The sequence below is a fragment of the Lepus europaeus genome, chromosome 5, assembly GCF_033115175.1.
Source record: "Lepus europaeus isolate LE1 chromosome 5, mLepTim1.pri, whole genome shotgun sequence".
In the NCBI taxonomy this organism is placed as follows: domain Eukaryota; kingdom Metazoa; phylum Chordata; class Mammalia; order Lagomorpha; family Leporidae; genus Lepus; species Lepus europaeus.
The window spans coordinates 147964343-147977723 of record NC_084831.1 but is presented as its reverse complement, the minus strand read 5'-3'; the positions used below and the strand labels follow the sequence as shown (position 1 = coordinate 147977723).

At 44.9% G+C, this 13381-nt stretch overlaps 1 protein-coding gene across 1 annotated transcript; it reads right to left on the bottom strand.

The window, feature by feature from the left end:
* Nucleotides 1-218: 218 nt before the first annotated feature.
* LOC133761168 (RNA guanine-N7 methyltransferase-activating subunit-like protein) lies at nt 219-653 on the bottom strand. Its single transcript, XM_062193824.1, has one exon. It carries the CDS (start codon nt 613-615, stop codon nt 259-261), a length of 357 nt encoding a protein of 118 aa, XP_062049808.1. The 5' UTR covers nt 616-653; the 3' UTR covers nt 219-258.
* Between the last annotated feature and the right edge of the window lie 12728 nt (nt 654-13381).

Sequence of the window (13381 nt, the reverse complement as noted above, 5' to 3'; positions counted from 1 at the left end):
GGTCTCAGTTGCCCTCTTGCCTCCCAGTTGTTTGCTACCTGTGTATCCTTCCTCCCCTTGTCCCCTACCTCTTTCAGCTTTTCCTTTCATTTTGAACAGTCTCCAACGTACTTCTACTTTCTCAATATTGGTTGACTTAAAAATTTGAATCTATGGGCTGGTGTTGTGGGTAACTAGGTAAATCCACCACCTTTTTTTTTTTTTTTTTTTTTTTTGGTAATGGAGCGGTGTTTTTATTAAAAGCGGCGGACATTTCTATCAGTAGTAACCGTAGGGAGGCTGCTGGTTGTAGCCGCAGTGTCCGTACTGGTGGGGGTAGTAGGGCTCTTGCCTCTGCTGCGGGTAACTGTTACCCCAGGACCGGCAGCGCCACTGATCCGACCGACCGTCACTTGGCCACCCTCGTCGGCCGTCCCTATCTCTAAACTGTCTGTTATCTTGCAACCAATTGCCTCGATTCCTCTGGCCCCCACCTCCTCTGCTACTCCACTCCTCAACAATGGGAGGGGTGTCAGGGGGGCGCTTCAGATATGCCTGGTATTCTTTGTCATCTTCTGTGAATCTACTGGCAAACATCTCTTCAAAATTTTTAACAGCTTCGGAAGTGTCAGTCATTCTGAAATTCCCAAGTATTCGAAGCAGCTGTACTGTTCAATGTTGCTGGTTTGTGTCCCGGCTGCTCCATTTCTGATCCAGCTTCGTGCTAATGGCCTGGGAAAAGCAGTGGGAGAAGGCCCAGGTGCTTGGGCCCCTACTACCCTTGTGGGAGACCTGGAAGAAGCTCCTGGCTCCTAGCTTCAGCCTGCTGTTGCAGCCATCTAGGGGGTGAATCAGCAGATGGAAGATGTCTTTCTCTGTTTCTCCCTCTCTCTCTGTATCTGTGATTTTGAAATAAAAGAATCTTAAAAAAATTTGAATCTAACTCTTACATGGAGGATATTGCCTTTGGAGTAGTAGAAGTGATAATAAATAAAGACTTTCAAATGTATAGCAAATATATAAGACTCTTGGAATCTAAAACCAATAAAAATGGGTATATATGGTATTCATACAGTTCTAGAAATAAGAAGTAAAGTAATTGGGAGAAACTGATGAGGGATAGAAAGAAGCTAATTACAACACAATGGGGTATACAGGGGTAATCAATCTGAACACATTCATTGGTTTTAATTTCTTGTGTGTATCCAAGTGGGCAATAGGAAGACCAGCAATTGGTCATATTATTTTCTGTGTAACTCTTTAATTTTCACTTTATGGAAGGACAAATTCATGATGAAAGGACATGTATTTGCCTCCTGGTAAAAGGTAGAAACAGTGAATTATTATTATTATTATTTTATTTGACAGGTAGAGTTATAGACAGTGAGAGAGAGAGACAGAGAGAAAGGTCTTCCCTCCGCTGGCTCACTCCCCAAATGGCTGCCACAGCCGGCGCTGCACTGATCCGAAGCCAGGAGCAGGGTGCCCCTTCCTGGTCTCCCATGTGGGTGCAGGGGCCTAAGGACCTGGGCCATCCTCCACTACGCTCCTGGGCCATAGCAGAGAGCTGGACCGGAAGAGGAGCAACCGGAACTAGAACCTGGTGCCCACATGGGATGCTGGCGCTGCAGGCAGAGGATAAACCAAGTGAGTTGTGGCGCTGGCTTCCGAAACAGTGAATTCTGAAATTTTCTTTGTAGATAGTTTTATAAATAGATGCTAGTGATAATCTTCTGACAATCCATTCTCCCTTGAGGTGGGAATGCAAAAGTCTTCTTTGCATCCTGAAAAAATTAGTAGCAGCTCTTGAATTGGAGCCTTCACCTCTCCAGTCATTTACTACTATATTGCCTTCTGGATTTCAGTTAGTTTCAGATTTGGGAATTTTTTTTTCTGTTTTTCCATATGGCCTTTACTTTTCTTTTCTACATTGTCGTTTCTTGCCTTCCTCCCTTCCTAATCTGAAGTCCTTTGAATTGAACCCTAAGAAAAGATTTATGAGACTATTTGGTAAAAACAAAAAACAAAGGCAAACAAACAAAACTGGTTTTTTTAATGCTCTATGTGATTTTAGAATTGCTTCTTTTATAAGACGTAAGTATTCATGTGAAACTTTTGACGTTTAACAAGGCTGATCATTATAACCACATTGAGTAGTGATTTTGCATTCTGATAGATTACTTAATAATAATTATATTGAGCTTGCCATGTAATTAGGTGTTTATTTGCCAGGCAACTTTTGTATTTCATCAAAATGGTATGATTTATACAGCAGATAATTATCCTATGATTATGACTCTGTGACCTTGAACTATACCTTAATAATTAGTTATAGTTTCTGATGTAATTAAATTGTTGAGCCAGATCTTGCTAGGTGAGTGGGTAAATAACTGCATGAAAATGAGTATTCAAATCCATAGGAGTTATGATAAAGAATGATGACTTATCTTACTAATGAAACATTAATGAGTGGGACTTACGACTGCCACCCTCTATCCTGAGAATGTGAGCTCTGACAGGTCATCATGCTGTCGTGTGCATTGACCTTTGTCTTGTCCCACACTTGTTCTGTTCCTTAAAAACATGAACCCATTGCATATCATACTCCAAAGTATCAACACTTTGATGTGGCCCTGACTGATCCAACAGTAATTCTAGAAGCCTTTCCACTAATTAGTTTAGAATAGGAATATGACCTGATTTTGTAAAATTTGTTTATTTTATTTGAAAGGCACACACATGCACACACACAGAGAGAGAAACTTCCTTCTGCTAGTTCACTCCTCAAATGCCCACAACACCTGGGGCTGAGCCAGGTTGAAGTCAGGAACTTGGTACTCAATCTGGGTGGAAAATACCAAAGTGCTGAGATATCACCCCCTGGCCCTCTGGATGCACATTAGTAGGAATCTAGAATGGGAGCAGAGCCAGGACTCAAACTAGAACTCTAATATAGGATGTGGGCATCCCAAGTGGCGGCTTATTGGTTGTGCCAGTTGCTAACCCAACCTAATGTTGACAAATGAGATTTAGGAGAAATTTATTGGGGGCTTTAAAGAAAGTTCTTTCTTGGGGGCCGGCGCTGTGGCTCACTTGGTTAATCCTCCGCCTGCAGCGCCGGCATCCCATATGGGCGCCGGATTCTGTCCCGGTTGCCCCTCTTCCAGTCCAGCTCTCTGCTGTGGCCCGGGAAGGCAGTGGAGAATGGCCCAAGTGCTTGGGCACCTGCACCTACGTGGGAGATCAGGAAGAAGCACCTGGCTCCTGGCTTCGGATCAACTTAGCTCCGTCCATAGAGGCCATTTGGGGGGGTGGACCAACAGAAGAAAGACCTTTCTCTCTGTCTCTCTCTCTCACTAACTCTGTCAAATAAATTAAAAAAAAAAAAAAAAAAGAAGAAAGTTCTTTCTTACTTTTAAGAGTCATGAAAAAAAATCTCCTCTTCCATATGTGAAGAAGCATGTAGCCAAGATCACTGCCAGGACCCGTGTTACAACCACAAGAAAAACAGCTTCAGGAGGTCAATAGCATGACTGGCAGACTCCAGGGCAGGAAATAATTTGGGTTGTGAATTTGTTGTTGAACCACTGGATTAACCATGGAACCCAAATGTCTCTGAACTTGCTTTTATGTGATCTAATATTTTTCTTCTTCGTCGTGCAATGCTGTTTGAGTTTTCTGTTACTTGAAGGCAAAGGTATATTACGAGTAACTGATGTACGTGGCATTCAGACTTTTCCCCTGGCAACTTTCCGTGGGTAAAAACGTACCTTTTGTGTTTTTTTTTTCTTTTCTTTTTAAGGTTTATTTTATTTGTTTGAAGGGCAGAGTTACAAAGAGAGAGTGAGAGATCTTCCATCTTTTGGTTCACTCTCCAAATGACCACAATGGCCAAGGTTGGGCCAGGCTGAAACCAGAAGCCAGGAGCTTCTTCAGGATCTCCCACATGGGTAGTAGGGGCCCGAGGACTTGGGCCACCCTCTGTGGCTTTCCCGGGCCATAGCAGAGAGCTGGGTTGGAAGTGGAGCAGCTGGGCTGCAACCAGAGCCCATATGAGATGCCGGTGCCATTGGTGGCAGCTTTCCACGCTGTGCCTGCAGCGCCAGCCATACCATTTCTTCTTAAACCTTCGTATTCACTCTGCTTGATTTTGTGTGATTTCTGGCCTGTCCTATGACAAAAGGAACATGAATGGAAAGAGATTGGGCATCACTGAAACTATCAAATCAGATGAATTTCTGACAGATATTTAAAAGATATTTCAATATGGCCCAAGGTGAAACACATGTGTAGGTGTATGTGTGGTTATGTATGTGAGTTTACTCATTGCTGTCCATTGCCAAATAAAACTAATTTATCTCAGAATACATCAGACTTGGTTAAAAAATTCTCAATGCAATTGGGTCAGAAATCATGAACTATATCAGAAGTTTCCCCAAAGATATTCAAGGATCTCTCACATTTTAGTGGAAAAAATGTTACCTACCAGTTTGATGTGGTGGTGAACTCTATTTTTTGTTAAGAAAATTTGGCATTTTTTACATTTTTCACATATATTCATTTTAAACTTTGATTTAACTACTAATTTCAATTTAGCTTATATATATTCTTTGGTCTTTCCAACTGCTGATACTAAAGAAAACTTGAATCCTCACCAGAATTTACTTGTTTGTAATTATTTATAGTTAGTTTATGTTTCCAAATTCATGAAAACATTGTGGCCCATCTATTTGATTAGGCTCATTCTTGTGATTATAATATTGCTTCAAAGGTTAATTTACTAAATATATGATTTGATGCCTTTAATTGATAACATGTCTTGGTGTGAAGCTGAGTGACGTAACCTAATGGTCAGGACATACAATTTATGAACTATTAATTGCCCATTAACTCATCCACTCACAGGACCTGCAGATCTATCAGCTTGATTGAGAGCAGAGACCTCAACGATCCTAAAAGACATCTTATATAACTTTAAAAAAGAAATTCCACGAAAAGTTGATCCTTGGATGAAAAAGAGGGCAAGGAAAAAAAGCTCATTCATCTTCAGTGCGTGTTTCTGCATTTCTCTCCCAAACAGGCAGATTTGCGCTTGAACAGCATTGTACTTTTCTTAGTTATTCCCCTATTAACACAGTTTAAGTGACATGACTAACTCTTCTTTCTCCTTATCCTTAAAGAAAAGTGTGGGGGGTATCAAAAATGATTTTTGCAGATCCTTGGAATGCATGATACCCAGCATAAATTTTAATTGGGCTTCATTTACTAAGTGCTGCATTACCTCATCCTTTAGTTTTAACTATGGATTTTCTATAAATCTTTATATAGCTAAACATGATAAACTGCTCAACATATCACAGAACAAGGCAGCGCTTATTAGCACTTGAGAAGTTATTGATTCTTTGTCTTGATTAATCTTTTATGGGTCTCTGTAGTATTAATTCTAGAGAAAAGACTGTAGGTTCTACTGCAACAGAGCTCATTCATAGTTTCTACTTCAATTACAACATTTTTGATACCACTGCTATTAGTCTGAATATGACTTTTCTGGCACAGATTTTTTGTGTCTCTATCAACTATGAGCACTTCTAAATTAACTTTAAGATATTCCAATAATACATAGCCAAAAGATGTGTTTTATAATTAAGGGTAAAATGAATTTTTATTTGTGTTTTAAATTAAGTTTATTATTCTTGATTTTTTAAATTTAAAATATACACATACATGGTTTTTTGTGAATTGACTCTTTTTAACATGAGAGATCAGTTTTATTCTATCTTTTTTTTTTTTTGACAGGCAGAGTGGACAGTGAGAGAGAGAGAGAGACAGAGAGAAAGGTCTTCCTTTGCCGTTGGTTCATCCTCCAATGGCCGCCGCGGCCGGCGCACTGCGGCCAGCGCACCGTGCTGATCCGAAGGCAAGAGCCAGGTGCTTCTCCTGGTCTCCCATGGGGTGCAGGGCCCAAGCACTTGGGCCATCCTCCACTGCCTTCCCAGGCCACAGCAGAGAGCTGGCCTGGAAGAGGGGCAACCGGGATAGAATCTGGCGCCCCAACCGGGACTAGAACCCGGTGTGCCGGCGCCGCAAGGCGGAGGATTAGCCTGTTGAGCCACAGCGCCGGCCAGTTTTATTTTATCTTATTGAACAACTTGGGATATATGGGTGTTGACTTCCCTCTTGATTTTGCTTGAACACTGTTAGTGTTGTGAAATTATGAGTGTGGAAATTCTAGTGTTCTACAAATGGCCCTGACGGTGCAATGGGGACGGTCCAAGGGCTGCACAAGAGGAAGCTGCCTGGGTTTATGGAGAATTTGGGGAAATGATCTTGAAGCTCTTAATGGAGAGGAGTCCTGGTATAGTACAGGGGACAGGAAGGGTCCCACATTTCTAGGTCATCAATGCCTTAGGAATAGATGGTTGGTCCCACAGCAGGCTGGCAGGGCTCTAGCCCCGGTGTTTACCATCCCACCTCCTCAGAGAAAAGTGCTCTTCACAAGTTTCCAATAAAGTGCACGTCTCTTCTGGTTGGGGCTGGGCCTTAAGTCCATTAATTAACACCCAGCACCCAATACATGTTTATTTGATTCCGCTGAACCAACAGCTGAACTGGTTCAGCTGAACGAGTTTCCAGCTGGTTAATGAGTTAACACTTTCAGGACAGCAACGTTAGGGTGGAGGCTAATGCAAAACAGAAGGGAGCAATGGGGCACTTTGGTGGGGGAGGCAAAGCTCACTGCCAAGTTGAAAGGGTGCCAGGATCCTCGTGCAGCTCTCAAGTACAGCCTTGGATCTCAGATGTTAAAGGTGATAAGACTTAACAACAGGCTCATCTGTACTAGATGTTCAATGTAAGTATCCAAACGCTGTTTGTCACCGTTGTTTCCAACTTCCATTAAGCCCCATAGGCTCAAGAGAGAGGCCTTTTTGAAAGGAATTTGTAGGTAATCATGTTTGCTAACCGGTGTGTAAATATCACAGGTCTGAAGCCCCTTTTCTCTCTGCTGTCACTTTATCCATCACGACAAGATGAAAAATCTGTGTTCAACATTTTGATCTCGGGTTGGAAAGGCAAGTCATTATGTCTGTTCACAATGCAGATTTTGTTTTCAGCTCAGTTAAAGTTGTTGGTTTACTTGAGGTCACAGGTTTGGAGACTGCATGTCATGTTGAATGAATATTCTGATGAATTGAAAGCTTACAAATAAAGATCATTCTTTTTTAACTTTTATCGTTTTAACTTTTATCTGAAATCAGAAAGATCTGTATTTGGAAACCAGTTTCATCATTTACTTTTTTGAACTCAGGCAAATTACTTAATCTCTGCCTCAAAGCGTTCTTGTCAGGATTAAATTAGAGAAAATATATCCTAACACAAAAGAGATGCTCAAAAAACTGGTAGCTATTATTATTTAATGGCTTGGAGTTTTAGCAAAAGCTTTACTGTGATGTAATAAGAGTAATTGAATTCTTCCATAATGCCTGATTTTGAATTAATTAGCTAATATTTATGTGCCAGGAATTGTTACAATAAAGATGAAAAAGTTCTCACACTTTGAGAACCCACAATCTGCAGGTAATTTTCTCAAGTGGTGATTTCCAGACTGAATCTCTTTGTTCAGCATTAAAGATACAGATTGTGAAGTGGAAGGCTGGCTCTGGATGGCCAAGCAGATTAGGATTTTGGGATTTCTGTTCTCGAAGAAATATCCTATCTGCATTTGATAAAGGTTATGCAAATAAAAAATATTTATATTGACACAGGAATCTGGTCATGTGAGTTTCATTCATCACAGTTTTGGCTTTTGATGGTAGCATTGTGATGAAATGTGACAAACATAATTCCTGAGAGAAGCTGGCACCTCACATCAATGAGCATGTGACCGGCGAATTATTAAGCCCCTATTTTGTGCAAAATTTGCCGCCAGGTACTCTAGGGAGCTTTACGAAATCACATACATGGTCTTTGTGCTCTGGGAGCTTACAACACAATAAAAGGAAGTCATAAATAGGGAGCAAATTATACTCAAGAGTTCCAGGATGATGTAAGACCCTCAGATCTCTAGTATGGAGAGGGGATGGTAGGCCAGGATGGAAGTCTTTGTGGAGGAGGCCGGTACCGCGGCTCACTGGGCTAATCCTCCGCCTGTGGCCCCGGCACCGGCACCCTGGGTTCTAGTCCCGATCCGGACACCAGATTCTGTCCCGGTTGCTCCTCTTCCAGTCCAGCTCTCTGCTGTGGCCCCATGGGAAGGCAGTGGACGATGGCCCAAGTGCTTGGGCCCTGCACCCACATGGGAGACCAGGAGGAAGTACCTGGCTCCTGGCTTCAGATCGGCGCAGCAACCCGGCCGTGGCGACCATTTGGGGGGTGAACCAATGGAAGGAAGACCTTTCTCTCTGTCTTTCTCACTGTCTAACTCTGCCTGTCAAAAAAAAAAAAAGTCTTTGTGGAGGTAGGAGAATGGCAACGCAGAGTGGCAGGCATTCTGGGTGGAGGAGGCTGTGGCAGAAAAGGCACAGAGGTGTGAATTTTCAGGATGTGTTTATGGTTTGCAAATGACCAATAAATTTTACAGTGATGTATAAGCTAAAAGAGAAGAGTGCGAGCGGCTTGCATGGTATCAATGATGCATTACAACGCCACTCAGAAGTAGTCAGGTGAGATGGTAGAATTGTACCTAACAAAACAAATATTCTGCAAGCTGTTCCTTCCTCCCTCTTTCCCTCCCTCCCTTCCTTACTCTACTTTTTCCTTCCTTCCTTTGAGCCTGTTCAATGTACCAGGACACAATCCAAATTCTCCTGTGAGTCATACTCTAGTGGAAAACAGAAAAAATAATCAGGTAGTGGTAAATGCCATAACGTCAACGTGCAATAGGAAGTGACCAGGAACTACTTACCCCGGCTACTCAAGGACGGTCTCTCTCAGGAGAGATGTTTAGCTGACAACTAAATGACAGGAACATGCTGCAGGAGGAAGTTGTTTTCTGTCCCGTATAATGGGTTTCATTTTCTTCCCAAAGCGTAGCCTCTCATCCCTGTCTCCACAGTTTGTTCCTTTTGTTTTTTATGAGAGAAGAAGATCCTCTCTGTTTCTGTGTACTTTCTAGTAAAATCTTGCCTATGGGAACACGGACTGTGGAACTAATGCCAATCAGCATCTACAAAGGGTAAGTATATCCCTGCTGCTTTTATTAGCCACTCACGGCTTGGGTGTGATGATTTTATCCCAGTCAGTCTTAAATCCGTTTATGTTTCCAGCTCCCATTACCCCGGGAGGGAAGGAGTTTCATCAGTGAATTGCCTATTGGGCAGAATAAGAAAGTGCTAAATATGAGGAATGCAGCAACATTTTTGGGGGAGGGGCTAGGGATGCACACCCCCAGTTTCTATACACAAAAAACGTGGAATACAATTTTCTAGAAGCAGTTATTTTTGATCAAGCTTACCGAGTCCCTCCTCTGAGTTCTGACAATTCTGAAAGCCCCTTGCCATTTCTAAATGTTTGCAGATCATGAGTGTGAGTGATGAAAACAGTTATCACTACTTCGCTATGCACTGCTGCTGAGCGCAGAGTTGGTAAGGGCACCCCAGAAGTCCTCATGCATGAGGACTTGTTGTTTAAAAAGGAAGATAGGGCCCGCGCCGCAGCTCACTAGGCTAATTCTCCGCCTGTGGCGCCGGCACCCCCGGTTCTAGTCCCGGCTGGGGTGCCGGATTCTGTCCCAGTTGCTCCTCTTCCAGGCCAGCTCTCTGCTATGGCCCGGGAGTGCAGTGGAGGATGGCCCAAGTGCTTGGGCCCTGCACCCACATGGGAGACCTGGCTCCTGGCTTCGGATTGGCGCAGTGTGCTGGCCACAACGGCCATTTGGGGGGTGAACCAATGGAAGGAAGAGCTTTCTCTCTGTCTCTCTCTCTCACTGTCTAACTCTGCCTGTCAAAAAAAAAAAAAAGAAGTTAAACAAATGCTCATAATTGTAATCAAATAAGTAAAAGAAGTTCCTCCATCTTAAAACACATTAGGGCAAATCTTTAGTTCAAAAATATAATTTTTTGGGAAATATTTAAGGAAAATTATTGAAGTAGATACATGTTGAAGTATTTATTTTATCTTTAAATCAATTACTTTCTCTGATACCTGACCCATCAACGTGGTCTGGATAATTGCTGGGTTCAGTTTAGGCAGCCTGATCACCCCATGGCCACAGCTGATTGGACCAGGGTGGCTACTGATCTGGGCTGAGCCAATCAGATTCTCGAAGAGATTTGAAATTTGGGCTTGCCAAGCCTCAGAAAGTTGGTTGTTGTCTGTTTCTGTCTGGACATGTAGAAAAATCTCATGGGCTGCTGAATGGCTGAGAAAAGGAGGTCAAGGAAACAAAGGAGCGGTTTTGAAAAATAGGTTGAGGATCAACAGGGAATCAGCTGAGTTTTGTGACTCCCAGTGTTTCCGCCATGGAGTCAGCTTTCGTGTTAGGACAATTAAGAATATGGTTCCTCCATTCACAAGCATTATACATATATTATACATTATACATATATATTATATATACATATTATTATAACATATATACTATATTATACATATAGCATTCACTATATATATATATATATACATGTCATTTATATGTGGAGTGCTCTTTTCATAAGAAAGAACTTGAGTTAGATTAGAGTGGTGTTATCTATGGATGTGTGTAATTGATTTTCACCTGAAAGGGCAACCCATAATTCCCACAAGCCTTGGTTGAGTTTAATGTTTTCCTGTCTTCTAATGGACAGTAATTGAAATGGATTTATTATCTAAATTATTCCTTAGTTCAGGATATCGCTTAGAAAAGTGGGCCTATAAAATGAGATATTCATGGTCAAAAAGCAATCTGTAGGAGCCTGTGAGTGTTAAGGCAAGATTCTTCCAGTCTAAGTCCTCCATGTAGAATATAAAGTAGTTTTTCAAATTTGGAAAATGTATTGTATTATATTATAATATAAATTGGGTTTAATATCTTTCTTTATCCAATTTAGAAACACTGTTGGGAGAAAATGTCTGATTTTATAGGCAGTTTCAGACTTAGGTGCTTTTACAAGTGAATAGGTGCCCAGGAAGGCTGTCCTGGGTGACTGTCCCTGGCAGAGGTGCCCAGGAAGGCTGTCCTGGGCGACTGTCCCTGGCAGAGGTGCCCAGGAAGGCTGTCCTGGGTGACTGTCCCTGGCAGAGGTGCCCAGGAAGGCTGTCCTGGGTGACTGTCCCTGGAATGGGTGCCCAGGAAGGTTGTCCTGGGTAACTGTCCCTGGCAGAGGTGCCCAGGAAGGCTGTCCTGGGTGACTGTTCCTGGTATGGGTGCTAAGGAGGGCTGTCCTGGGTGACTGTCCCTGGCATGGGTGCCCAGGAAGGCTGTCCTGGGTGACTGTCCCTGGCAGAGGTTCCCAGGAAGGCTGTCCTGGGTGACTGTCCCTGGCAGAGGTTCCCAGGAAGGCTGTTCTGGGTGACTGTCCCTGGCAGAGGTGCCCAGGAAGGTTGTCCTGGGTGACTGTCCCTGGCAGAGGATCCCAGGAAGGCTGTCCTGGGTGACTGTCCCTGGCATGGGTACCCAGGAAGGCTGTCCTGGGTGACTGTCCCTGGCAGAGGATCCCAGGAAGGCTCTCCTGGGTGACTGTCCCTGGCAGAGGTGCCCAGGAAGGTTGTCCTGGGTGACTGTCCCTGGCATGGGTGCCCAGGAAGGCTGTCCTGAGTGAGTGTCCCTGGCAGAGGTGCCCAGGAAGGTTGTCCTGGGTGACTGTCCCTGGCAGAGGATCCCAGGAAGGCTGTTCTGGGTGACTGTCCCTGGCATGGGTGCCCAGGAAGGTTGTCCTGGGTGACTGTCCCTGGCAGAGGATCCCAGGAAGGCTGTCCTGGGTGACTGTCCCTGGCATGGGTGCCCAGGAAGGCTGTCCTGGGTGACTGTCCCTGGCAGAGGTGCCCAGGAAGGCTCTCCTGGGCGACTGTCCCTGACAGAGGTTCCCAGGAAGGCTGTCCTGGGTTACTGTCCCTGGCATGGGTGCCCAGGAAGGTTGTCCTGGGTGACTGTCCCTGGAAGAGGTGCCCAGGAAGGCTCTCCTGGCTGACTGTCCCTGGAATGGGTGCCCAGGAAGGCTCTCCTGGCTGACTGTCCCTGGCAGAGGTGCCCAGGAAGGCTGTCCTGGGTGACTGTCCCTGGCAGAGGTGCCCAGGAAGGCTGTCCTGGGCGACTGTCCCTGGCATGGGTGCCCAGGAAGGCTGTCCTGGGTGACTGTCCCTGGCAAGGTGCCCAGGAAGGCTGTCCTGGGTGACTGTCCCTGTCATAGGTTCCCAGGAAGGCTGTTCTGGGTGACTGTCCCTGGCAGAGGTGCCCGGGAAGACTGTCCTGGGTGACTGTCCCTGGCAGAGGTGCCCAGGAAGGCTGTCCTGGGTGACTGTCCCTGAAAGAGGTGCCCAGGAAGGCTGTCCTGGGTGACTGTCCCTGGCAGAGGTGCCCAGGAAGGCTGTCCTGGCTGACTGTCCCTGGCATGGGTGCCCAGGAAGGCTGTCCTGGGCGACTGTCCCTGTCATAGGTTCCCAGGAAGGCTGTCCTGGGTGACTGTCCCTGGCAGAGGTGCCCAGGAAGGCTGTCCTGGGTGACTGTCCCTGGCAGAGGTGCCCAGGAAGGCTGTCCTGGGTGACTGTCCCTGGCAGAGGTGCCCAGGAAGACTGTCCTGGGTGACTGTCCCTGTCATAGGTTCCCAGGAAGGCTGTCCTGGGTGACTGTCCCTGTCATAGGTTCCCAGGAAGGCTGTCCTGGGTGACTGTCCCTGGAATTTTGTTTCCCTTCTGGCAGTCATTCTGAGAATTTTCTTCCTTCACTTTCCTTCCCCGGATCTCACTGCGACCTGGAGTTAGTCCCCTCCCCCACTCTCATCTTTACTTCTCCCTTCATACTCACGGCTTCATGAGGGTCCAGGGAGAGATCAGGTCTGGTGGGAAGAAGAGAGGAGAGAGCACAGTGCTTCCTGCTTCCCCATGGCTGCAGCTTCTCAGCAGGAAGTGTCTTCAGACCCCAGTCCACCTTTCCCCACTACGCAGAAAGACCCAGAAGATTCACTGCGGTGTTTTCCTCTTGCACATGGATACTCCGACTTCATATTTGATAAATATCTATAGTGTGTAGGCTCTAAGTCCCAGGAATATACAAGTTAAAGTCATGAAATTATTCATCTCTGGAACTTCTGCTCTGGGGAGATGGGTAGATGAAACGTTCTAAGAATATCATTGTTACGGAGGAAGACAGTGACCAAGCAGTGGAGATGCCAAGGAGGGAGCTCCCGGTTGGCCTGGGGGGTAGAGGGTTGGCTGCAACAAAGAGGAGGCAACATTACCCAAACCTGAAAGCTGAGTGAGCTGATGAAGT